At 35.6% G+C, this 23,468-nt stretch overlaps 2 protein-coding genes across 2 annotated transcripts in view; one reads left to right on the top strand and one right to left on the bottom strand.

The window, feature by feature from the left end:
• The window catches only part of LOC127862514 (SCO-spondin-like), a 38,455-nt gene extending 28,908 nt beyond the window's left edge, over positions 1–9,547 (top strand). The window contains exon 26 of the mRNA XM_052401669.1: positions 7,828–9,547. Coding sequence (XP_052257629.1) covers positions 7,828–7,889 — 62 coding nt within the window. The 3' untranslated portion in view covers positions 7,890–9,547. The remainder of the gene's footprint in view (positions 1–7,827) is intronic.
• A 2,154-nt stretch (positions 9,548–11,701) lies between these two features.
• Positions 11,702–22,225, bottom strand: LOC127862513 (ankyrin repeat domain-containing protein 66-like). Its single transcript, XM_052401668.1, has 4 exons — positions 22,057–22,225; positions 21,410–21,671; positions 17,649–17,877; positions 11,702–11,973 (listed from the first exon to the last, which is right to left on the bottom strand). The coding sequence occupies exons 2-4, from the start codon at positions 21,555–21,557 to the stop codon at positions 11,904–11,906; spliced, it is 447 nt and encodes a 148-aa protein (XP_052257628.1). The 5' UTR covers positions 21,558–21,671; positions 22,057–22,225; the 3' UTR covers positions 11,702–11,903.
• Positions 22,226–23,468: the final 1,243 nt, after the last annotated feature.

Raw genomic sequence — 23,468 nt, 5'->3', positions numbered from 1 at the left:
AGCATGAGCACGGATTGTCAGGTGGTTTAATCAGGAGACTTTTTACTCCAAGACTCCAGGGGTCAGTGGTTCGAGCCCAGTTGAGGGTTCCTTTTTTTCCTTTTTCTAATTGTATTCTCGCTTTTTTAACTGGAGATTTTTAGGTCCAATGTTAAATTTAATTAATATAAAGCATTTAATGAAATGCTTCAATACATGCCATAATATGTGAAAAGGCCCCTTTAATTGTTTATTTTCTTGTATTGCAGCTTTTATCTAAGTCAGATCTTCACTTTTAGATTCGCTTGTACCATATTCTGCTTACAGGTGCCGATCACGAAGAAGGATATTTCTCGCTTGGACCTTTGCTTTGTTTTTAAGTTAGTCAATTTTTATGAATATGTATGTCTGTATCTTTGGACGTCAATCGTTCTCACTTAAAGTCTGGAAATTAGACAACATGGCGCCTTTTTTTCGTTCAGGCTGGAAATATGTGTCGTTCTTTCGCGTTATCTTGTACGTGGGTTTAAAGATCGTCAACTTTAAAACAAGCCAGAAAAATACACAAAAAGAACACAAGTGTCATACTTGTCGTATCGGTACCGTGTTTGTCGCTCTGGTGGGTAATTATGTCGTTCTATCATGTTGGTGTTTTGCTGAACTTCTTCAAAGTATCCGTTAAACGAGAACGATATGCCAGAAATCTCTTATAACACAGACATACATATTTGACGAAATCGTTGTATTTTTTATTTTGTACGACTAATATATGCATTACACGAACTTTGAGACACTATCATACAGTATTATTTATGTGTAGGCATGTAGAGGCATGTAAACACTGCATGATAAGTATTTTAATAACATTTAACAAAAAATGATTATTTAATTTGAATTAAATTATAAGCTTGCTACATGTATAACAGCGTCTTCTATATGTGTTTACATGTCTAGTACATATCTAGATATAAAAAAATATGTTCGTTTAGTTTTTCAGTTATATGTTAAGTTTCTAATGTGCATATTCATGGAGTTGTCATGTGTTATATACATAGCAGTTAGTAAACTTCCTATTTCAATAACTAACACCCTCGTTATAAAATAACATTCATACACAAATTAAGACAATGAATCCAAAGTTAAAAACTCATTTGATCTTATTTGTACAGATATTCATGGACATTATAAAGCACATATTATTTAAGTTAAAACGTATACTGCAATTCATTACATATAATTCACCGATTATGAAATACCAGTGATTGAAAGAGGTGCTTAAGTTTGGATAAAACAAGATAAAATAATAATTTCAAAGAAAACAAAAGCCTTATGAAAGTATATCAAACTCTAAAGAATTTTCTTCCTACGATGTTCATACCTACTAACCTGTTGACCTAACATTTGATGTGAAATAACACAATACGACGTATATGTATCCTAACTAAAGTTAAAATATGCACCACCAACAATCGACGTGTATGTATCCACACTTAAGTTATAATATATACCACAAACAATCGACGTATATGTATCCACACTAAAGTTATAATATTTATCATACCACCGCATTGATATCTGCCTGATATAACGTTGCCTGATATATTATTTTATATCATGGTCAACAGGAAGTTCTTATATCAGTCAATGTTTAGAGTTACGTGGAATTTGCAATTAAGTCAACAGTTTCTATCAACATGAATCAGGTTCAACAAAACAAACAATTTGATACCAAGAACGTACATATTTTATTCTAGTTTAAAGTCATAAATCACAAAAACGTTTATTTAAAAAAAATCACAGCCAGCACTATAGAAGCTAATTGACGTCATCAATGGGACAATAAATCTTGAATAGCGATATAGTCATTGTACTCGTAAGTGTTGCACAGAAAGTCAAGACAAATGATAACTGTATGCTAATCCTCAACTATTCAAACAAACGATTTAACACGCTTATGTACGGTGGCATAGAGGTGACATTCACTTCTCTTTTTTTAAATTGCTCTCCTCTTTTTTCTATTTCGTGGCCACGAGTTAGCTATGTCGTGGCCACGAGATAGAGGAGTGAAAAACTAAATAAAAGCGGCGTACAATTAAAAAAAGAGCGGTGCTTCTCTTTTTTTCAATTGCTCTCCTCTTTTTTCTATCTCGTGGCCACGACATAGCTAACTCGTGGCCACGAGATAGAAAAAAGAGGAGTGCAAAACTAAATAAAAGCAGTGTACAATTAAAAAAAGAGCGGTGCAGTAAATAAAGGCAGAGTGCATTAAATAAAAGAGGAGAGAATTTTCGTCATCTCGAGATCCCGAGTTAGTCAGCCATTCAAATGTTGCGTAACATGTGTAAATATTCTGTACGCATATGTATAGCTGGTCAAAGCAGGCAAGGCTCTGATATAACATAACATACTACTATAAGTACTACTATTATTGCAACTACTACTGTTGTTGTTGCTGCTGTTACTACTTCTACTACTTCTACTACTCCTACTACTACTACTACTACTACTACTACGACTACTACTACTACTACTACTACTACTACTACTACTACTACTACTACGACAACTACTGATACTACTTTTACTACTACTACTACAACTACTACGACAACCACTTCGACGACGACAACGGACGACCGACCGATGGACGACGACCGAGGGACGACCGATGTTTGGACGAGGGACGACCGACGGACGACACTGGATGGACGACCGACGGACGACCGGAGGACGGACGATGGACGACCGACGCCGGATGGACAACCGACGGACGACGACCGGAGGACGGACGATGGACTACCGATGGACGACCGACTAACAACCGGACGACGACCGACGGACGACGACGACGACTACTACGACGACGACTACTACTATTTCTACTTCTACTACTACTACTACTATTACTACTACTTCTACTACTTCTACTACTACTACTACTACTAATACTACTACTACTACAACTACTAGCAACAGCAGCAGTAGCAGTAGTAGTAGTAGTAGGAGGAGGAGGAGGAGGAGCAGTAACAGCAGTAGCGATGGTAGTAATAGTAGTAGTAGTGGTAGTTTTAGTAGTAGTAGTAGTAGTAGTAGTAGCAGTAGTAGTAGTGGTAGTTTTAGTAGTAGTAGTTGTAATAGAATAAGTAGTAGTAGTAGTAGAAGAAGAAGTAGCAGTAGTTGTAGCAGTAGTAGTAGTAGTAGTAGTATTAGTAGTAGTAGTAGTAGTAGTAGTAGTAACAGCAGCAACAACAACAACAGCAGTAGTAGTAGTAGTAATAGTAGTACAAATAGTAGTATGTTATGTTATATGAACTTATATAAGATTCTTGCCTGCTTTGACCAGCTATATATATGCGTACAGAATATTTACACATGTTACGCAAAATTTGATTGGCTGACTAACTCGAGATCTCGAGATGACGAAAATTCTCTCCTCTTTTATTGAATGCACTCTGCCTTTATTTACTGCACCGCTCTTTTTTTAATTGCACTCCGCTTTTATTTAGTTTTGCTCTCCTCTTTTTTCTATCTCGTGGCCACGAGTTAGCTATGTCGTGGCCACGAGATAGAAAAAAGAGGAGAGCAATTGAAAAAAAGAGTAGTGAATGTCACCTCTATGCCACCGTACTTATGTCAATATTGACACCATCATCAACATGTCAATTTCAATACACGTCTCCAAAATGGCATCTCTAAACTATTCGGTGAAGTGTGTTCTTCGATTAAATTTGTCGCTGCAGTCCATTCCTGATCTCAAATTCAAGACGTTTATAATTAATTAAAGCGGGTGTACTCTTTCCATTCGTAATGCAAACAATTTTTTTTTCTCTATACGATGTTAAAAATAAGCGATTATTCGTGTCGTCTTTTCGAACGCCGTTGCTACATGTATGTTAACGTGTAAAAGCCGGATCAGCAAAATCAGCGGTGATCCGTACATTTTAATTATAAAAAATGGATTGCTTTGCAGATTTTTAGGAAAATGTGCTATGATAAACAGAAAAACAGGTAACTGTCCCATCGTTTTGTAATATATGAGGCTCGGCACGAATAAAATATCTACTCGGCAAGCCTCGCCGTTATATTATTCTAAGCCTCACCTGATATATTACAAAACGATGGGACAGTAACCTGTTATTCTCTATACACCACAACCAATGATGAATACGTGTATTACAGGTGATGTAAGAAGCCCGACACACACGCGTTTCAATCATTGGCATTTCGTAACAGAAATAACAAAATATATTTTATATATTAAATACAGTACTAAATGAAAGGCTTGCCCTTTTGAGCTTTAGCATTTTGAAAAAGAATATTAAATTCTAAAATACTTATATTTACGTATTAAACTGTTAATACTTGTTTTATTGCTGCCTAATAACACAATGCGGTCTCAATGCACTAACACTTTGGTTAAAACTAGGAAAACGCCCATAATTGAACATGTATTATGCTAGCTGATGCTATTTTTCTACCTAGCATATTAAATTAAGTCGCGTTCTGAGAAAACTGGGCATAATTCATGTACGTAAAGTGTCGTCCCAGATTAGCCTGTGCAGTCCGCACAGGCTAATCAGGGACGACACTTTCTGCTTTTATGAGATTTTTCGTTGAAATGAAGTCTCTTCTTAGCAAAAAATAGGGCTGCAACAAATCCAAAAAATTTGTTCGGATCCGAATCCAAAATGGTTTCTTACAGTTTTTCGGATCCAGATCCCTCATATAAGAGAAAATTAGAAGTTTCTGTCTAAATTAAAGAAATCAATGGTTTTAGAAGTATAATTTGACTAATAAACATTAAACATTTATTAACAAAAAAACAAAACAAAGTTCTCGTTTAACATTGTAGCAATGTCAAAAAAAACGAAACCCTAACAATTATTCACTCAATAGTTTGTTTGTTAACATATGCTTTTCACTGTTCATACAGTTTGATGTTTGTTTTCACATAAATTAGCATTTTAACATTGTCCGGGTCCAGGCAAGCCCTATGAGCACTGGCGAGATCTCCTGCTGTGCAGAAGTTTCTCTCACTGGGCACTGAGGTTCCTTGCATCACAAGATAGCATTTAAACTTAGTGGATGATGCTTTCAAGACATTACAATTTACATGATGCAGGAACTCAATTGGACAGGTCGCGAAATTATGCAAAATTTACCTGAATAACATTCCAGACACACTGGATCCACTACCGTTGTTTTTAATACAACTCAGAAAGACAATAAGGATTGAAAACTTACTTATTGCCATTATGAATTGCATTTGTAATGTGTAAATCCTCCATGATTTCGAACCCAGCAGGTTGCCGTCGAGGGCCATAACTCTGACAACCTTCCAGTCCTATCTGGCGTCCCCCAAGGCTCGGTCCTCGGACCTTGCCTGTTTCTCTCATACATTAATGACCTCCCTGACAGTGTTAAGAGCAAGGTTAGGCTTTTCGCAGATGATACTATTGTTTATTTAACAGTTAAATCTACCCAAGATGCACAAACCCTCCAAAAAGATCTCTTAAATCTTGAAAACTGGGAATCCGATTGGTCAATGGAATTCAACCCCGACAAATGTGAAATCCTTAGAATCAGCCGCAAAAAACATCCTTTCCTTTTTCCCTACAAACTCCATGGTATAGAACTAAAAGCCACAGAGACTGCAAAATACCTAGGAGTCACCATAAGTAAAGACCTGTCTTGGACCAATCACATAAACAACATAACATCAACGGCCAGTAATTCACTCAGATTCATTAAAAGAAATATCAAAACTTCAAATAAAAAGGTTAAAGGGACTGCCTACAAAACGTATGTTAGGCCCCAGTTAGAATACTGTTCAACTGTTTGGCATCCTTGGCAAAAATATCTCATTTACAAAATTGAACAAGTCCAAAGATCAGCTGCCAGGTATGTTTGTAATGACTACAACTATACCAGTAGTGTTACCCAAATGCTAAATGATCTCAAATGGCAAACCCTAGAACAGCGTCGTAACATCAGTAATGTCACATTATTATACAAAATCCAAAATAATCTTGTGTGGGTTGACCATCACCACCTGACACCCACCAGAAACCTGAACTACCTGGTACCGTACTCAAGGACACAGTATCACTCGAATTCATTTTTCCCACGTACTATTCGTCTGTGGAATGGCCTGCCTGTGTCCTTACAAGCTAGTCCCAGTTTAGACATCTTTACTGGGCAGCTGCATCCTTTCCACCAGTTCTAATCTATTGTGTTTTTAACTTTTTATCTTAGTCTTGTAGCTTCTTTTATCTTTTTATCTGTACCTAGTAAATTGCACTTAACATATCTTAAACAGCTATTTTCTGACAACGCGCCTGCTTCTGATAATCGTTCAACGATTGTATAGCAGTACCATGTAGATGTAGATGTAAGTTTTGCTTTGTCGCACATGACACTCTTATACAATAAAAGCCGAAGGATCTCGAATGATCTGCCATTTGACTGTCACACGTCAATAAAAATCGACTATTATACGTTTCTTTTATCTTTTAAATGGAACCAGTCTTTATTAAAAACAATACTCGTGAAAACAGCGCTAGGTTACATACAACTATAAAAATAAATATTCGGAACCGAAATTTCCAGGGGTGGATCCGTACCCGCGAATCCGAAATAGGATCCGATATCATCGGATATTTCGGGTACCCGTTGCAGCCCTAGCAAAAATGCAATTTAGGCGTAAAGTGCCGTCCCTGATTAGCCTGTGCGAACTGCACAGGCTAATCTGGGACGACACTTTACGCACATGCATTATGCCCAGTTTTCTCAGAACGCGACTCAATTAATGCAGGTCATCAAAACACTTCAGTATAAGGTTCGCAAACACCTTTAGTTTCATATTTGTTTGTACCTCTATATAATACATGTTGACATCGACCTATATAAATACAAATATTCGCCATTTTACGTCTTAATTCATAAGTACATCAATCTATACTAGAATACCAACATTTACTTTATTATGTCTTAATACATATGTACATCAACCTATACTAAAATACCAACGTTTACTTTATTATGTCTTATTACATATGTACATCAACCTATACTAGAATACCAACGTTTACTTTATTATGTCTTAATACATATGTGCATCAACAAATACTGGAATACAAACATTAACTTTATTATGTCTTAATACATATGTACACCAACCTATACTAGAATACCAACATTTACTTAATTATGTCTTAATACATATGCAGATCAACCAACACTAGAATACCAACGTTTACTTTATTTTGTCTTAATACATATGTACATCAACCTATACTATAATACCAACGTTTACTTTATTATGTCTTAATACATATGTTCATAAACCTATACTATACTACTAACGTTTACTTTATTATGTGTTAATAAATATGTACATCAACCTATACAAGAATACTAACGTTTAGTTTATTATGTCTTAATACATATGTACATAAAACTATACTATAATACCAACATTTACTTTATTATGCCTTAATACATATGTACATTGACCTATACTAGAATACCAATATTCATCATATTACGCCTCGTGTTCCTCTTTTTATGATTCCTATTGCTCATGAAAGTGTCTCAACAGGTAAACAAAATAATAAGTATTACTACACACGTATATGATAGCCTTATAGCATAAGAAGACGCCTTTTAAAATTACCCCTCAATGGTCATTAAGAGTCGCTTCTAAATATTAAGTTACCTGTTGGGAATATTATTTCGACAATTGAATGAAAACAAAATCAACCACAACACATAAACAACTTCAAACCCCATATTTTGTTTTGTATTAACTGTTCAGGCATCTTACATGATTACATATTGTTTTCAAAGGTGGTTCCTCGGAAGATGGTTTTCTTACCATTGGACCAACTCTGTGCACGGGACATGCATAGTTGACCGGAAAACCTACATTTACCTCCGAAAGATTTTCTTATTATTATTTCACGTTTGCGAGTTACTGCTCCCCGCACAAATTTTCTTGCAAATGTGCGCTACACGTTAATGAAAAATAACTCAGGACATCCGCCTGTGCGTAATGAGATCACATTTATTTGAGGAGGATCTTAGGCGCTTGTAAAATGCAATTTTGACAGGAGTTGTTTCGGAAGATACGAACACGGTACAAGGTAATAATAAATTCTGATTATCCCTGAATAGGGTGGTTGGGTCATGTAGTCGCCAGTCTGAATTCACATCTAAATGCTATTGAGTTAGTGGAAGTACGAAACCATTTTCCCCGAAAATGTTATCCAACATAATGGATGTTCGTATTACCGTCCATCCGGTAGTTTCTTTTCAAGCGAGAGCATAGTATTGCAAGTGAATGAATGTTTGCGGAACAATTACCATTTCGATAAAGAATTCGTTTTTAAGATATTCTTTTTGGATTCCGATCGGGTCAAAGAAACTACTGATCTCAATTGATGCATAGTTATTATACGGAGGATTATTATATAGCCAGGTTATAGCCAGGTTGTTACGGACCTATGGTTTTTCAGAAATTTATTTAATGTGAATACTAAGATCGTTGATTATTGATCTTCAAAAAACCCCATACCTCGTCAAAGCGCACGATCGGGGAGAATCATTCCTTTCAACGCATGTCATTCAGTTGCAATGACATTTATAAACGTTTGTTTAAAACTGTCTTTATTATAGTGTGTTTTTTAACTTGCAAAGATACTGTATTGCCAAAAAGATTGGTGCGTTTATATCCATTGTTATTCTATTTGTATAACATGAACATAACATTGTAAAGTGCTATGTGTTTAAAGTAAAATTGGTTATTGAAAAAAAAATTAACGCGTTCATAAATTGTAACATTTATTACACTTATTGAGAAAGATAGCAATACCGCAGGCGGATGGACCAGTGCTTATTTTAAGACGTCTTTATGAAACAGACTTGCGATTTAGCCCTATATTAGTTCCCTTAGAATCTGTGTGATCCCGTTTGCAATGCAGTGCTGTATTTCCGGTAATAATAGTCTTTTTCTTATGCCTGCTTTTACGCAAATGCGTCTTTTATTCTCTTTCCTTTTCACCGTGTGGAGTTGGTCGTGCTGCTGGCACGTTCGTGTTTACAACCTCATTTGTGGACGACCGCTTTTCCGAAGTAGCATAAAAATAAATTAAACATTTAGGATCCATGATTTATTTCTGATATAAATTTGAATGACTATCATAGCCTTTGCATGTTTTAAATTGCATGTTTTAGTTTTGAAAAAAGTATAGTAAATTTATGTGTTGATAATGTTCTTATTGTCATGTCTTACTGAAAAGAATAATCAATCTGAAATTATGTGAACATACAAAAAATGAATATATTTCAAAATAAATACAATGTTAATAAGGATAGAGGTAAATTATCTCGTGATAATTTAAACAGAAACCATTTGCAGCAAGTGAATTAGAAAATCTCATTTAATTTATTTGAAGCAATGAACAAATTAACTGCGCTTTAGGACAGTTTTATGTAATTTTCAATTAGGTTCATGCTTATATAAGTTTCTCTATTAAAAATATCAACATCACCGATTTCAACGTCAATATTATGAAATCATTAACAGGTGCCGCTGGGGAGGAGGGCGCTATTACCCTCGGACCTGTACTATGTCACTAGACGGGTCATTCGCAAAAGTTCAACGGTCGATAGGCCAGAAGTATTTGCACACAATATTGCCCCCCTTTTCTGCTACGATAAAACTGTTTTCTTACCTTTCACGTGGCTTTATGGCACCGTTTTGCATGCGTTTTTTGTTGTTGTTTATCCCAATATACGCACGTAATGAGTTAAGCTAATATCAAGCATATATACGATAGCTTGTAATTAATATTTTATGAAAGTAAATAAACAATGGAATATAAGTATGACAGTATTTAATTATTTGTGTGTTTCTTATTATAAATTAAATTGTAAGGGTAATTCCAGGTCTTGAGGAAAGAGAAATTGGATGGTTTACGCTTGGACCAGTCCTTTGTTATTAAAACGTAATTGCACAAGACTTCATTATACATGCATTAAACCGGTTATGGACTTTCGAACTGTTCACGTGGACCACTATCCCACCCCTTCAACACTCACACCTGTTGTCCTCGCTCCCTTATCCTCTGTTTGTAACCACAAAGTATGTGAATCCCTAGCACTAGATGGGCAACATAGTCTTGCGTCGCGTGCAGCCCTGCCGTGAGATGAAACACAAAAACAGTTTACGACATTGCGCTAGTCGGGCTTGCTGTTAAATGCGCTGCAACAATTCGTTCGCAAATTCGTGCACCGTATTCTTCGTGGTCTCCTGCACCCTAACAAACAAAACGCCGAATGTATCCCCTGCTAATTGGACGAGGCAATGTGCCGGAGGAAAGACTGGTCGAATATTGGACTGATATGGACTATGAAGAAACGGCTTGTTGTTTGTTTGACAAAAACTTTGGTTCTGGGATTTTGGCATTGACATTTTTATCTAACGTTTCTATTGATGCGCACTTTAGTTTCAATGACAGTTTTTGATGTTAATCAATGTGCAATATCATAATGTTCACGCATACTATAGAATGTATTGTATAACATCAATTATGAACTTATGTTTACAATGAATGTTTTTTTTGTTAAACATAAGTTTCATGTGGCTAGTTTTATGTCGTGATACATAAATAATTAACTTGATAAATATCGTGTTGACGACCTTTGTATAGCATGCTTTAATAATTTACTCGTATGTACATTTCATACATTTTTGTTGTTGATTTTGTACTGTAAATCTAACCCATATTGTATTATGTTTATACGATAAGCAAACTTTAATGTGTTAGCTATGAGCATGGCTTTGAAGCGAGGGATATATTCAAAAATATAGTAATGCATTCACAGATAATGTCTTGTATCTTGTTTACGACCTTACAAGTGTTGCAGATATGGCGAAGAAATTATTCAAATTGCAAAAAAACTACATGTTTACAACATGATGGGCCTTTTATATCAATAAATAGTTAGAGACACATAAAGAAATAAATATTTGATATCCGTCATTGTTTAACAAAAAATAGGTTAATATGAGCCGTGATCTGTGAAAAGGGTGTTTAATGCATGTGCGTAAAGTGTCGTCCCAGATTTGCCTGTGCAGTCCGCACAGGCTAATCAAGAACCATACTTTCCGCTTTAATGTTTTTTTTCGTTTGCAGAATGTGTCCTCTTAGCAAAAATCCAGTTAAGGCGGAAAGTGTCGTCCCTGATAAGCCTGTGCGGACTGCATTGGCTAATCTGGGACGACACTTTACGCGCAGACATTAAACCTCCTTTTCACAGAGCACGTCCCAAATGATTTGTACTTCTTACCAAGCACAATAATTTAAAACTTTTTTCTGACTTTGTTGACTCAACTAGGCAAGATGCTTCTTCAGATGTGTTTTCGCAATACTGCTTATTTTATATCATTCTTAAACAATAAGGAATAAACAAGAAATACTGTAATGTGAAGTTTGAAAACCGAAAACTGACCAACGAGCCGGAAACAAAAACAAACTACAAAGGTCATTTCATTACACATTAAAATTTTGCAACAAGTTGTATTTATTGCTGCTCATTTCATTTGACATAAACATTTGCTATGCAAAAAAATGATTATGATAATAATGATAATAATAATAATAATTATAATACATAATAATAATAATAATAATAATAGAAAATAATAATAATAATAATAAATATTAGTAATCAAGCATTTCAAAATGCATAAGCCTTCAATAAGACTTTTCAAATAAAATCTAACTATAATGTGTAAAAACCAATGTTGATAATAAAAAAATGAGCGCACTAGTAGCATTAGAAGTTGTTGTAGCAGTAGTAATAGTAAATATAAAAGAATGCCAATAACAAGATCAATATTCTCCGGAGATGACACGTGCTCAGGTCTCGCGTTCAGGTTCAAATGCTTCATCGTTGTTGATACCTTTTTCTCTCTGGTCTTCAAGAGCACTGGAAATAAAGAATTAGAGTTTTACAGGGTCTAGAGTCATACGACATCAACAAAGTTAAAAAAGGCATACGTCAAAGTTTGTTGCTGGAACTGAAGATGTCTTTACAATGTTAAGATGGAATTCTCTCTAAAACAGATTTTCTGTCATTGATGCTTTTCTTTTTTTCAAAGACCTACAATACACTATTATATAGGTCTTTGTTTTGTTTTTAACAAAAACATATTAATTGATGAATACTATGTCTTCCGTGTACAAAATACTGGTGCTGACGTTTTTGCTTTCGAAAAATAACACATCTCGGTAAATTTTGTGCACAGGATGTTGCATTTCCAAAGCATAAACTATCAACAATACATAATCATTGTTAACAACATATGTTGAACGTATCTTTTACATGTATGTTTAAAATAACGTTCAGTCTGAAATTATGGCTTGCAAAATATACATTTGAGATAACGCACAATTAAACACTATTATTTGAATTTTGAAATAAGAAAAGCAATACTAAAACAAGGGACAAAATTGTCACAAAACCAGGTTTTCATTGTGAAAAAAAATCTGATAAAGGTAGAAAACTCAAACTGAACTTTTGAAATGAACAAACAAAATTAACCCCCTTTGTAAGTTTGTTTAAAAAAATAATCTATTTTTAGTCGTGGCGACCTTGACATTGGAGATATTGACGTGATTCTTTCGTGCGACACACCGTCCCATGATGGTGAACAAATGTGCCAAATGATTTTAAAATCTCACAATGAATGACATAGTTATGGCCAGGACAAGCTTATTTATGGCCATTTTTGACGTTTGAACTCAAAGTGTGACCTTGACCTTGGAGATATCGACGTAATTATTTCGCGCGACACACCGTCCAATGATGGTGAACAAATGTACCAAATGATTTTAAAATCTGACAATGAACGGACAATGAACGGACAAGCTTGTTCCGCCCGCCCGCCAGCCCGCTAGCCAGCCAGCCAGCCAGCCAGCCAGCCAGCCCGCCCGCATTCGCCAATCTAATAACCAGTTTTTTCCTTCGGAAAACCTGGTTAATTACAATATAGTGATAAAAAGAAGAGACTAGATGGTCTCATGTACCCTGTCTAACCCCATTTAAACTTTGTCGCAACATTTCAGTATAAAGCAGGCGCAAACATCCGTTTTTGCGCATGATCGGTATACATCGAAGACAATTTACCAGGGGCAAATTATTTAGTAAATATCTAGCAATATCTGCTTTATGAGTATGCCAGAACTTTTAGACTTGCATGTAATATAATTTAATGATACTATAGCTTAATGTTGGGATATCTATTACTCAAAAGACAATGATTTGGGATGTAAACTGAAAATGGAAATACACGAACGTTGCTGAAAATCAAACACAATCATAAGATGATGTGCAGGAAAAACAAACAATTCGGGACACGTGAAATATTCAACTTAAATATAACTTAAATATATATTCGCAAATAACTTTCTAAAACCACTTTTGTTTTGGTCATCAGACATTTTGTCAATTAATATTTGAATATCTTTTATTTATATCACACTTTTAATTGTGAATACGTTAACATAAATACTATAAGTTTTTATAATTTAAATTAAGGTATATGTTCATTGAAAACATGCATTTTTCCCGCATAGAATGTGTGGTTCTAAATATGAATTTAATCATTTAATTCAACTCCGTTTGTGTTAGATTCATACATATACATTAGTTATATAACAATTAGTAAAAGACGTTGGTTATTGTGAAAATAAAAGACTTACATGCAATCAACTAATGTTATAACTATGTTTCTTATTCATAGTATTATATCAATCTACGGATATCGTTAAATAACTAGTGTGTTGTCACAGGAACATTTATACATACATTATTTCAATAATTAAGGTGAAAATGGACGGGCTTCAGTAAGGATTATTTCTGCAGATTATTAACATTTGTATGGTCCTTATGAAAACAACAACGACAACAACAACAACAACAACACATAATTCAAACCTATTGCGTGATATGTAAGACTTATATTCGTGAATACTTAAACGAACATTTGCATTTAACAGCTCAACGCATTGTGACCAAAGTTCTGCATAGACATATACTTAGAAGATATATCATTTTGTAACATTTTACAGTAAGTAATTAAGAATGTAGTTTAATCGGATCTAAACATAATTTGAAAGTACTTGTAATTAAATTAATTGAAACAATCGCAAAGAGAATAATTATGCGTTAAGCCCTTCGATGAATGGCTCAAGGAAAGTGGAATTAATTTACATGTCGCAAATATGTTTTGTTTTCTTGCCATAATTAGCATTAACAGCTCGAACATGTGGTTTTTGCACGATTCGCCTAAGCCTAATGGGGAAACCGGAAACGTGGCTTAACAGTATCTAAATCCGACACCAAACGAAGTGCTGCGTGCGCCAGAGATCAAAATGATCATGACAGTGGTGTTAACAACATACATAGTGTTCCGGGAAGCACATAACGGGCAATTTACTGACCGACACGATTTCATGTTCAGGACGAATAGCTGTGATCTGCAATTACTATATGCATGATAAATCAAAGTAATGAAATGCTTCCTTTTTGTACCTTTACAGTTTGCCGAGTAACATTCAGCGATGGTATGAGAAGTTATGAATAAAGTATGCAAATATGCATTTTCCATAAGTTGTTTGGTGTTGCGGAATAAACTATTTTGTAGCATTTAGAATTTCGTATTGTGGTTACTTTGAACATTTAATTAATGCTGTTTATTAATGATTGAATGTGAATAATTATTCGAGGTGAACTTCTAAGTATTGTTTGGTATATCGTTTAACATATTTAAAACAAGAGCACCGCATAACGGGTGCCACGCTCGGCTGCGAAAGCTTGTCAGATTTTTTTTAGTGACCTTGACCTTTGACCTAGTGACCCAAAAATGGGTGTGGCGTGTAGAACTCATCAAGGTGCATCTACATATGAAGTTTCAAAGTTGTAGGTGGAAGCACTTTGATGTTAGAGGAAAATGTCAAGGTTTTTGCACGGTGGACGCCGGACGGCGGACGACGAGCTGGCTATGACAATACCTCGTTTTTTTTCCCGAAAACAACCGAGCTAATAAAACAAGAAACTGTTGGAGACGGGTGATGCTCCCCAAAGGTTTGCTTTGTCACAATATTGCACTATATATTTAGATAAAAGGTAACGTCTTGAGGGCACAGTAGTTGGGGGGGGGGGGCAATAATTTTGTTACAGAAAATTTCAAAGGGCCATAACTCTGTGAAAAATCATCCGATCAGAACCCGCTGATAATGTTCACATCTCCTTTTGGTAGTAAAGCTTCCCATAAAGTTTCATTGAATTCCGGTCATTAGTTGCTGAGAAATAGCCCGGACAAGAATTGCACTATATGTACAGTTTATGAAAAATTTCAAAAATTTCAAAGGGCCATAACTCTGTGAAAAATCATCCGACCAGAACCCGCTGATAATATGCACATCTCTTGGTAGTGAAGCTTCCCATAAAGTTTCATTGAATTCCGGTCATTAGTTGCTGAGAAATAGCACGGACAGAAATTGTGCACGGACGGACAGACAGACAGACAGACAGACGCACACACGGACAGACGAAGCGACGACTATATGCTTCCCCAAAAATAAATTTTGGGGGAGCATAAACATGAATATTACAATAAGAGTAATAATTATGTGATAAGTCTTATTGTGATAACATAGTTATTTACGAAAATAATGATACTTTGCCATAAAACAATCTACTAGAAGTGTACGTTTTAAAGCGTATATTTACTTAAAACCCAAAGATACATCATTCAATTTTTCACATATGCCATTATTTGTGTCGCGTTCTGAGAAAACTGTGCACAATGCATGTGCTTAAAGTGTCGTCCCAGATTAGCCTGTGCAGTCCGCACAGGCTAATTAGGGACGACACTTTCCGCCCAAACTAGATTTTAACTAAGAAGAGACTTTCTTTAACACTGTGAATGAACAAAAACTGTCACGTGACCACAAAAGTCAACGTCAGTAGTCATTTTATGACAACAAACCGCCGCGCAAGGTAGTTTTTTTTCCAATATCTTTGCTGATCATCCTCTGACTTTCATACGACCTAGTTCAGGCAATATGGCACGCATATAGCTTTCGATCGGTATATCACGCGTTTTGTGTGTTGCTCTGGTTTTCGAGAACACTTCTGCGCAAATTTCCATTTAAGAAGCAAACGTCAGTAGTAAAATTACAAAGAGTCAGTGTTCTCGAAAATTAACTATCACAGAACTGTCTATGCTTTACCGAAAGTTTGCCCCAATCGGGTTTCAAACCAGTTTGTGTATACCGCAAGAGTGCCGTTTGAACACATTGATAGTTACTTCATAACGAAACTGCCACAAATCTATAGCCAGTTCGCAACTAAGTGTGTTCGACCATGTTTATTTTTTATATGGCGAATCTATGTCGATATTGTATCGAATTCCCAAATATAGGATCAGTGTGTTGGATTAAACTGTTTGGTAAATATCATGGGATAGGCAGCATGGGTAAAAGCGAACGAGTAGGTTAGATTAATAGTTATGCATTTTGTTCCAGTTGGATAAGATGTTGCCAGGGGAATATTCTTTTCCGTTTTCTCTCCGTATGCTATATTTTTGTGGCGGAATCGCCTGTCTTACGGTTATGTACATTGCCTCGTGATTTGCATTTAAGTATTTTTATTATTATTTGTTAGTAACCTTATACAAGACTACCCTTAATTCATGCTTATATTACCATATCAACATATTTGTAAACCACCATAGCGTTCTTTTAAAGATTGTTTTACAGTTCCAACCACAATCGATAGTAAATATCGCAAATTAAACAGTTTATTTGACCAGAAACAGCGCTATCATTTGTCGGACCGGAAACAGTGTTATATTTGGTGCATTGTGGTGAATTACTTAAAGCAAACTGATGGCAAATCTTAATTTGGGTATGCATCATGGGAAAGAATGTCAGGTTAAGCAAGGGATGTCAAGGTGATTAAAAGAGTTATTGGTTAAGCGGATATTTCCGGTTGGTGAGAGGTTGGTTGAATGCTGTTTTCTTTACCTCCCCGTTAGCTTAAAATTTGTTGCGGAGTATAATGTCTCGAAGTACTGTGCACTTCCCCTTGTTTTGCCTTTAATATCGTGTAAACTGTTGATTCGGTAGGGACGGGCCCCTTTTGGGATGCTGTTTCAATCGGACAAATGTCGGCTGATTGTGATGTCCAGGTTTCTGTTGATGGTGTCATTGTAGATTCCGTTGGGGATTCTGCAACGTGTTTGTGGGAATGCGATCCGTGGGAGTGAGAACCGCGTTTTTGTCTTAACGCGGCTGTGGATTTGGGGACAACAGCTCGAGGCTTGATAACGGCCGCTATTTCGGCCTCACATCTAAATATATATATATATATGGTAGCAGTGTAACCCTGTGCACACGGATAGCTCGTCTTGAGTATCTCCTTAACGTAAATGTCACACTATTAAATATAAATAGTGCCTTGACCTGTCTCGAAAAAGCTTATGTACTCTTTGAATAAAACAATGTCAAAGGCATACAGTCTAGAGTATGTATATACATATTTGGCGTCTTAAAAATTACAGGCATGATCCAAGAAAAAAACATTATATAACTTACTGGTCAAAGAACTTTACACATTCAGTATGGCCGTACATCTGGGCAATCCGTCTGGGCGTGTCGCCGTATTTGTCTTGTAAACCAATGGGGACGTTGGCGTTATAAAGCGCCCGTAGAGACGTTAGCTTCCCCGTCTCCGCCGCGAAATGGGCCGGGGTCCAGCCGGAATCATTTCGGGCTGTTCCTATAGCACCGTAGTCCAATAGCAGACGTATGCACTCTACGTACCCTGCATTTACATATGATGAATACGCATGATAATGATTGAGGTGCTGAACAACAATCTGAATACAACGACAAATGCAGCTTAATCAAACAACATCAGGATACACGATACTGATTAAAGTGTTCTAATAGGGAGCTTCAATCACAAGCCCATAGTGGATAGCATGAATGAATTGGTCTATTAAAACAAACAAATAAAGTGAAGATGATCTATTAGTATCTTAAGTGTTCCCGATGCTTTAACACAGAGTGATTGGCATATTCTATCAAGATCACCATGACACAAAGACGGATAAGTTTCTAGTTTCTACTATGAACATGAAGAGAATTTACGGAAAGTGCACTGTGGATACAATAACTTGATTATAAGTCAAGCGAATTCAGGTCAAAGCTTTTAATGTAAAATATAAGATATAATCTCTATTTCGATAGCACTCACGATCGAGAATAACGATCAACAGTATCATTATTGCATTAACTCAAGTTCAAAGTACAAATACAAAAAATAGAACAGAAAAAAAACTATATTACTTGTGGTAAAGGTGGAGTCATAAGTCTTAAAGTGATATTATGGGCATCTAACAGTTTATAGGTGTCTATCGCAACCGTTGTTTATTTTTGGTGTTTTTACTTCATATACACTTATATTTGTTAATGCAGCATCAACATACTAAAACAATATCCCGGAAAGAGAAAATAATGCATTTGAATATCAACCGTACTTTCGTTTGACAACTGATCATGCATGTACGATGTGAACCTAAATTTAGTTTAAGTGCAGATTCGTTCATACGACACAAAGACACAATTTTGTTTTACGAATCCTTTTGGCTTAGAGGACTGGGTGAGTCATGTAAAATATCGTATATAAAATATATTTTTTAATAAACAACTGGATGAGTTGCAGATAATTGGTCAGTAACCATATTTCAACTAACTCTTTTGACTTGTCAATTCTTTTAAGCTCAATTAAACAGTGAAGAATGCCCATAATATCACTTTAAGGGATGCATCGATCAGCAAAGGGAATCCAAAGTTATTTTGCTTAAATACACAATTACGGTATGTTATACAAACAGCGAATTTCAGACATTTTATACTGTTATACATTTAAAATACTCCTGATTTTATAAGGTGCCGAAATTTCGTGGACCTTGTAACAATAACATAGGAAGTGTTAAAGGGACCTTTTCACGTTTGGGTAAATTGAAAAAATTGAGAAAAGTTGTTTCAGATTAGCAAATGTTCGTTTTAGTTATGATATTTGTGAGGAAACAGTAATACTGAACATTTACCATGGTCTAATATAGCCATTATATTCATCTTATGACGATTTAAAAACCCGAAAATTATAAAGCGTTGCAACGCGAAACTAATTAATAATTTGGAGAGTTCTATTGTTGTTATATTTTATGAAACTAAGGTGATTGCTTATATAAAGTATAAAATACATCCGGTATTGTATACGGAAGGATGGCCGAGTGGTCTGAGTGGAGACTTTTTACTCCAGGACTCCAGCGGTCAGTGGTTCGAGCCCTGTTGGCCTTTTTTTCTTTTTTAAATTTTATTCTTGATTTATTAACTGGAGCTTTTTATATCCAATGTTAACATTTATCAATATAAAGCATTTAATAACAACCTTCAAAACATGCAACCTTCACCAAAATCTGTGAATATGCCTCTGTAAAAAATATAGATCAACATGAAATAGGAAAAGTCCGTCTAATAGCAAGCATACCTGTGATGAAACAACAGCCCCCTTCCGGGTCCATGTTGCCGAATTAAGCTCAAGTATTTCTTGCGCTGTCTCAAGATCCAGATTAATTACTTACTTAACCATAAGTAAGATGCGCAATCCCCATATTGTCCGCTAACCACATTCCAAGTTTCATAAACTGTTATTGAGTACGTATTGTCGCAGAATCTAGATTTTAGTTTTCACTAACTTCTGTTTTATAAGAACCACACTTTTTGTCGGACGGAAAACTGTAGTAACATTTATATATCCCACTTATTGCCCTCAATAAATACCTAATTTCACATCATTATAGCTTGAAGACTTATAGAAGGATCCAGATGTTTGGAAAGTTTCACTTAGTGCTGTAACAATTATACTCGGACAAAACATTAAATAACATGCATATTTAACATATAGCCCTATTTCCAAATACAAGGATTCATCAATCTAGCTTAAGTTCATTTTGAGTTATTTCAAAATCCAAAATGTTTTGACATTTTTTCATTAATTTTGGTAACTATAGAACCGCAATTTTTAAGTGACGGATAATCTTAAATAACGTGCATATTTCTCATAAAACCCCGAATATTTCCCATATAACAATATATCCACTAACCAAGCCTCATCAACCTAGCGTTAGTACTTTTTGAGTGTTCGCAGGTTATAGCATTGAACGGAGAGACAGACAAGCGGGCGGACGGAACGACCAGGGGGTAAATCCAAAGTCGCCTCCGGCTTAACCGGTAGATGACTGACAATGGTAACAAGAGGACCATGGTCCATAAGTCGCTCACCTGATATCCAAAGGAACAAGACTTTTTTGAGAAAGTGCGAGCTTATTCATAAAGATTGGGCCAAAAAGGTGATCTCAAGACTATTAATATGTTGTTTATTGCACCTGGTTTACTAGTTTTTAGCTCACATGGCCATGTTTCAATAAAAGCCGATATTTATTTGGGAAAAATGTTCTGATTAAGTGTCATTCAGACTGTCCTATGAAAGTGGCTTATATAAGGTCAACAAGTTGCCACTATACCCATATATGGAAAAGTGCCCCCGTCACCGGCGGCCATGTTTTTCTACAAACCGGAAGAACTTTCGAACTCGACCGAGAAATCAATATAGCAAGTGTTCTAAATAATTTGCACTAAAAGTTTGACTTCTAGAGTGTAAACAATGATTCACTGGAGCCATATACGAAAAATGTTCCCGCCCCCTGGTGGCTATGTTTTCGACGAAGTGGAACCATTTTGGAACTCATCCAAGATAGCATTGCAATACATGGTCTGACCAAGTTTCATGATGACTGGACAATAAATGGGACTTCTAGAGTGTAAACTAGATTTTACTATAGCCATATAAGGAAAAATGCCCCGCCCCCTGGCGGCCATGTTTTTCAACCTACATGATCCATTTTCAAACTCATCCAAGATATTTTAAGGACACAGTTTTTGACCAAGTTTTATGAATATTGAAATAACAATGTGACTTCTAGCGTGTTTACAAGGTTTTACAATAGCCGTATAAGGAAATCTAACCCGTCCAAAGGCGGCCATGTTTTTCAACTGACTATAACCATTTTCGAACTCGTCCAATATATTTATGGGACAAATGTTCTGACCAAGTTTAATGAAGATTGGACAATAAGTGTGGCAGCTAGAGGTAAATGTTGACGACGGACGACGCACAACGGACACAAAGCGATCACAAAAGTCCACCATAAGCACGTTGTGCTCAGGTGTGCTAAAATTGTATATATTTACAGCCACATATTTCACGGGTTAATCATTAGCTTTACCCTTTGCACATGCCCAGTGAAGGGCTGTTCTGCTTCCCCATTCTTCATCTCGCATGTTGACGTCAAACTTTCCGCTCTTTAAATACTCTTCTAGGGAGTCGAAATCGCCCGTTGAGGCGGCATCGTGAATCTCGAGACCTTGTGACATTCTTACGATGACGTCATCACATAGATTTGACTTCCCATAATTAGTTATTAATTTTGCGTCCCTTTGTTAGGCGTCTACAATGTGTGTATTTAGAGGTTAGATTTACGATCGAGACTGAAACCATAAGATGCGGAAAAGAACATTCAAACAACAACAACAACATAGAACTTGATTAACCATTCTAGATCGAATAGATATTCTAATACATAATCATATGCCTAACTTTTCCAATACGCCTCCTTACAAAGATCTATAAACAATCAAATTATAGAACACAAATCAAACTATAGAACCAGTGTACACCTTTTATTCATATTTTAACATCAACACCCCATGTTGATACTATACTTGTAATCCTACAATAACCTATTTATTAAATAACCAAGCAGTTAATGAATTTAAACTTTACTGAACAATGAACATACATGATTTAATTACAGTTTAAACATACATAAGTTATAGCTATTGACATAGCAAGTATTGAAGCAAATAAACATACCAGTGCACCTGTTAGTCCGATAAACCAAGTGTGTTATCAGTCAAGATGTTATAAATGAAGCATTCTTTACCAATCCGTCTTTTTAGTCGATACATGTAAACAGATCGATCGCTGAAACACGCTGTGTCATTGTATACAATATTTGAACGTGAATGAGCATGTCCCGATAGTCAGCGGTGTTGTGGAATTAAATCGATCTTTATAAATATCGGTTAAAGGTGGTGTTCAGGCTAAATGCAATGTCCAGAGTAATTTGTTTTTGATTATGCTATACTTATTTTACTGTTGAGCAATTTATGGCGCAATACATAAATATAAGTAATTTGATATATTTCCTTTATATAATCGTTGTTAAAAACCGTCTGTTTATATGTTGCCTACTTAAAAGTACATTCCCGTTCCCAAATTTAAGAATTTCCCAAAACTTGCAAGCTAACTAAAAACTATTTTTTAAGCCCTTTTTATTTTTTCAATTGGTCAGGGCGCTCGGATACGGCGATTCGGTTCTAGTAATGCGTATCTTTTGATAGTGCTGGGTAGTAATCGCATTCTTGCCATGCTCCCCGTCAAGTTGAAATCAAGAGTAAAGATCTTTTGCAGAAAAGTTGTTTTCTAGGTGAAAATTAACTGTCGCATCATCGCGACTGTATACAGTTGATTAGTAATCAATAAAACATTTGATACTTTTATTTATACGTAAAAATATACATTTGGAGCAATATTGAAAATTGAACATGAGTCTAATTCAACAATTCATAAGCTTTTTGCGATTTGTTTTATTATGCCATTTAACTATATGTATTTATATAGTTAGTTCTTATGCTTGATTTTTGGCTAAATAAGTTGAAGTTGCCAAATGAATATAACTTGGTTTAACTTGATTATTTAAAAAGAAATAGCCGCCAGCACAGAAATCCGATTATGCCAGTTTACGTCTGCCATGTTTTTGACGACGACCATGTGATATTTAAAGCTAAATAACTTCACCAAAACAACGAGATAATTGCGAAAATTTTAACGCATTAAATTTTATATAGGCACGTAAAAATGTTCCTTGCTATTATCTCAACATTTCATGCTTTTAATATATGACTCATCGACAAAGTCTACTAGTGGATCCTTCGAAGTGTAACAAGAAATAAATGGCAAAATCAAGAGTCCGTATATATCTGCGGGATAAACTATGTGACGCAAAGTTCATTTCTGCGTAAAAACGCCTTGTTATCCGAGGATTGTACTTAAATTTAAAAAGCTTTCAGTGTTATTTCCAGAAAACGGATGAACCACCTAATGATCATGTACTTTACAACACAGATCAGACGTTTCCGGTAACGGGGGAGGAACCAACAGAATGGCACTGTTTTTTTCCCGTGATTTATGTGAAACGGAAATGGTGTTTTATTTTGCGACAA

The sequence above is a fragment of the Dreissena polymorpha genome, chromosome 16, assembly GCF_020536995.1.
Source record: "Dreissena polymorpha isolate Duluth1 chromosome 16, UMN_Dpol_1.0, whole genome shotgun sequence".
Lineage (NCBI taxonomy): Eukaryota > Metazoa > Mollusca > Bivalvia > Myida > Dreissenidae > Dreissena > Dreissena polymorpha.
Note: the sequence above shows the minus strand (reverse complement) of the source record. Positions and strands in the feature narration are given on the sequence as shown.

Coding starts and splice junctions, on each gene's coding strand:
- LOC127862513 (XM_052401668.1), bottom strand. CDS start 21,557: ATGTCACAAGGTCTCGAGATTCACGATGCCGCCTCAACGGGCGATTTC. Junction 17,878..21,409: donor TCACTGGGCATGTGCAAAGG/GTAAAGCTAATG, acceptor ATGTAAATGCAG/GGTACGTAGAGTGCATACGT. Junction 11,974..17,648: donor TGTGTAAAGTTCTTTGACCA/GTAAGTTATATA, acceptor CTTTATTTCCAG/TGCTCTTGAAGACCAGAGAG.